Source organism: Fundulus heteroclitus, chromosome 22 (assembly GCF_011125445.2).
Source record: "Fundulus heteroclitus isolate FHET01 chromosome 22, MU-UCD_Fhet_4.1, whole genome shotgun sequence".
NCBI lineage: Eukaryota > Metazoa > Chordata > Actinopteri > Cyprinodontiformes > Fundulidae > Fundulus > Fundulus heteroclitus.
In genome coordinates this window covers 9,596,675-9,600,908 of record NC_046382.1, presented here as the reverse complement: position 1 = coordinate 9,600,908, position 4,234 = coordinate 9,596,675, and the positions used below count along the sequence as shown (strand labels likewise).

Below are 4,234 nucleotides of genomic sequence, written 5' to 3'. Positions count from 1 at the left end.
CAAAGTGGTGTCACTTCACTTGTTTGAGCGACCTATCATGAGGACATTGCTTTTTTAAACGTCAAACTGCAGTCAGTCCTCTGGTGGGTCCTGTGTCAACGGGCTTAATTTCCCCACGGTCTGTGCTGAGGAAGAACCAGGCGGCGACATACTAACTGTTGTGTCCCTAGTGTACACAGTAAAAATAAAGCTAAATGTTTAGAATATCACTTTTCACTTCCTCTTTTTCCTCACCTGTCTCCATCCGACCCTAACTTCTGCATCTTCTTCTCTCCCATCTCCATATGCTCTTTTACTCCATCCATAAATCTCCTCATTGGTTTATTTGAGGCCTCCTGCCTGGCAGTGCCAGCCTCAGCATCATTTTACCGGCGAGCTCAGCATCCCTCCTCTGTGCGTGTCCGAACCCTCTCAGTCTGGCCTCTCTGGCTTCATCCCCGGAACATCTAACATGTCCCGCCGACGGACTCCTTCCTGATTTTATCCATCCTCGTCACTCCCAAAGAGAACCACCTCCAGCTCTGCCTCCTGTCTCTAAACCAGACAACACTCTTTACTTCAGCAACTACGGTAATTTGGTAACTGGAGGAAAAAATGCTCATAGTTTGAATCTAATAGATTGCTTTTTGGTTTTTTTGGTTTTGTTTTTCAGTAAATGCATCTTGAAAATGGATGTAGTTTACCAACTGATTCCAAGTGCTTGTCATTATATATATATATATATATATATATATATATATATATATATATATATATATATATATATATATATATATATATATATATATATATATATATATATATATCTCTTTTCAAATGAATTAAATAAAATCTGTACTGGTTAAATTCCGACAGTTTGTTTTTACAGTGGCAGGCCAGAGTGGAAGAATGTGGAAAGCGACACAATTAAACGTGTCAATCATTGTAATGGCTTGATTTAATCCCCTCAGAATCCATTACTTCTACTGCACAACGTGTAAAATAAATGGATCGAAGAGGACGCCTGTGGAAGGCAAGCGTCGACATTTGTAACCTTTAAAGCAGCGACTTCCAGGGTCATTTAATCAGATTCAGTAAGACTCTTGAAAATACTGCTCTCACTCCTGTTTTCGCTGACTTTACTGTATGCAGCTGTAAAAGTGCGGCCCCCAGCTGTTCAACAGACCCCCCCTTTCTCTCTCTCTCTCGGTTTCAGTCTTGAACAAATGTAAAGGCTCAGGAAGGCCCTGGCAGACTCGGCGGCGCCAGGTCTTCACACGCTCACAGGATATGTAAAGACTTCAATAACGAGCCATTATCCCCCAATCATCGCGATCGATCGGGCGTTAACAAGGGGGCTCCACATATGCAAATGGCTGCAAGTGGCCCGGGCGGCTTTAAAAGCTTGGCTGAGGGCCGGGGAGCTTGACACAGCGCTCTCCTTTTCCCCCCTCTTGACGTCCGGTGGATTTACAGGTCACCGAGCAGCGCCGCGGACATGGTGAAGTACTTCTCCGCCGACTGGCTGGCGCAGAGCCACCACCGCAGAGACGCGGCGCAGGAGGTGCAGGGGTCCTGCCCGGCGAGCAGACCCCACGTCCCCTGCATGGTGCAGCCGAGCGCGCCGACGTTTGGCAAAGGTTACCTGCAGCCGAAACCCAAGCCGTCAAGGGCCGCTAAGCAGACAGAGCCAGACGAGATCGGGGGACAGCAGAACTCCGGCGCGGGCTCGCCTTTGCATCCGGCAGGCTGCTTATCGCCAAGTAGGTTTCTGGATCGATGTAGGCTCTTTCTTTGTGCATAAAAGTTCAATATTTGTAACCATGTACCCCCCCTCCCCTTTGGCTTCAGTTTCAGAAGTCAGCGGCTATTCCTCCGGGTACGAGAGCGAAGCCGCATCCTCCGAGTGTGCCTCCGTGGAAGAGGTGAGCGAGGCGGAGAAAGACGCGCCGCAGCGCCGAGTGCGCACAAAGTTCACCCCCGAGCAGATCGGCAAGCTGGAGAAGATCTTCAGCAAGCACAAGTACCTGGATGCGGGGGAAAGGGTGAAGACGGCGCACAAGCTGAACCTCACAGAAACGCAGGTAATACGCAGACGCAACTAGTGGACACGGGATGGTTAAAGCCAAACTTGGGTCAGTTTCCCAAAGCGAAGCGCGCTGGGTGTTAAATTTTGCTTTTGCTCGCCCTGCAGGTCAGGACGTGGTTCCAGAACAGGCGGATGAAGCTGAAACGAGAGGTCCAGGACTACCTCGCCCCCCAGATCCCGTCGGTGACCTTCCAGCCTCTGCACCCGGCTCAGTACCACACCGTGGCCGCGCAGCAGGCCCTCTACCCCGCACCCGGCCGGAGCCACTACGCGCTGCCCGTCCCGCAGCTCGTCCTGCCGCAGCTGACTCCTCACCCCGCGCCTCATCTCATGATCCGGCATTCACATTTTTACTGAGCCTGCTGCCACAAAAGACTCTTTTTTTCCGACTTAGACACTTATAATCCCAGAATATGCTATCTAATTTGTGAGAAAATATGTGTACAGAAGTTGTATAATTACAGAGATCTATTTATGATTGAATAAAGTTATTCCTCTTTATCGAATCAGACCGACTGATGTTTTACTTCGCTTTGCTTTGCTCCTATCACTGTATGCATCTCAGAGATAAAGTTGATTAGCCTATATAATCTTTATTGCAGGATTAGCTTCACATGAATGGATCATCCTGTCTTTCATCTCAAAAGGGGGAGGGGGGGGGGTGCATACGCCACTGATAAGGATGACTAAAGGTTCTCACTGTATGGATCCCCTGATTTAGTCCCAGTTCAAAAACGACAAGCAATAAATTAAATCAGGGGGGGGGGATTACTCAATGTAAACAGGATCAAACGTGAATGGTAAAAGAAAATAAGGCCTCCTTTCTCCACAAAAAGTGACAATGCTGGGTATTTGCTTTCATAGGGCCTGTTTGTCCTCATTCCTGCACTTCAAAGGCCGTCAAACGGGGAGATCACGGTCGACAATTAGGCCTAATTAACCCCCTCATTGATGAGTTTACGTTTACCACAGGAGTCCCCGGACCCGGCTCCAGAGAGTCTGGTGTTTTGGGATCTAATCTGAGGAAATCTATGTGATGTCTGCAGCCTCCAGTAAAAAGTGTTGATTGTTGGATGAGATTCTGTGTTAGAAAACTGGGTTTGCAGCTGCTCTGACATCACAGACAGGATAATAAATTAGTCAGGGGCTCGTGCATTTATTTTAGCTGGTCAGATCCTCTGCTGACTGATTTTATTGTAGGTTATGGTGCTTCTTTGAAAAACTATCAAAAGAATTCCAACCATTAGCTTTGACAAATTTTATTTGAGATTTTATGCCCATCCATTCATTATCTGCCGGGTTGCAGGAGGGCTGGTGCCTATCTCCAGAGGTCAATGGACGAGAGGTGGGGTACACCTTGGACAGGTTGCCAGTCTAGTGCATGATATTCTATCTGATGCACCAAACAAAGTGATCTGGGACTGTGCAGTTGAAGGAAAATGACTATGATCTTTACTTTTATTTATTTTTTTACATATAAAAATCAAAAAAAGTGTGGCATGCATTTGTACTGGCGGCCGGTTCTTGGAGGATTTTTACTGAACTTTTGTGAAAAGACAATCAGAATCAGAATCAAGTTTAATCGCCAAGTAGGTTTGCACTTACAAGGATTTTGACTTGGTATTGATGGTGCAGACAAAAAATAAGAATACAGTAAAATAAGAAGTAAAAAGGATATATACAAAGCAGACATGTCGGAGATAACGTCGTAGCGGGGTTGGGTTATAAAACAGTCCTAAGCTTTGAATATCTCATGTCTGTCACTGTTTTAAAGTGGAAAGAGTATTGCTCATCTGCAAACATGCAACGCAACGGGCATCCGCCTAAACTGAGGTTATCATAGAGCACTGCTGGTCAGTGTGGAGGGGCAAATGGATGGAACTCAATTCAAAGCAATCCTGGAAGAAACCCTGTTATGGTTAGAGGCTGAGAGTTTGCGACTGGAGGTCCACCTTCTGGGGTAGTCATCCTAAACCCACAGCGGTCGCTACAGCAGAATGGTTTAAATCAAAGCACGTCCATGTGGAACAATGGCCTAATCAAAATACCAAACAGAATTTGACTGAGAAAAGAGTTGAAAAATTGATATTCACAAATAATTTCAGCCGAACAAGAATAATCATAATCATTTTTGTTTGTCATTACATTTCAAAGAAATGTGTCCTC

At 46.2% G+C, this 4,234-nt stretch overlaps 1 protein-coding gene across 1 annotated transcript; it reads left to right on the top strand.

Annotated features, from left to right (window-relative positions):
* Positions 1-974: 974 nt before the first annotated feature.
* LOC105926173 (homeobox protein vent1) lies at positions 975-2,574 on the top strand. Its single transcript, XM_021316334.2, has 4 exons — positions 975-1,073; positions 1,196-1,742; positions 1,831-2,063; positions 2,174-2,574. The coding sequence occupies exons 2-4, from the start codon at positions 1,478-1,480 to the stop codon at positions 2,423-2,425; spliced, it is 750 nt and encodes a 249-aa protein (XP_021172009.2). The 5' UTR covers positions 975-1,073; positions 1,196-1,477; the 3' UTR covers positions 2,426-2,574.
* The last annotated feature ends 1,660 nt before the right edge of the window (positions 2,575-4,234 follow it).

Bases quoted from the DNA above. Each gene is read 5' to 3' on its own strand.
- LOC105926173 (XM_021316334.2), top strand. From the start codon at position 1,478: ATGGTGAAGTACTTCTCCGCCGACTGGCTGGCGCAGAGCCACCACCGC. The intron at 1,743-1,830 runs GTAGGTTTCTGG...CTTTGGCTTCAG, and splicing joins GGCAGGCTGCTTATCGCCAA to TTTCAGAAGTCAGCGGCTAT. The intron at 2,064-2,173 runs GTAATACGCAGA...CTCGCCCTGCAG, and splicing joins TGAACCTCACAGAAACGCAG to GTCAGGACGTGGTTCCAGAA.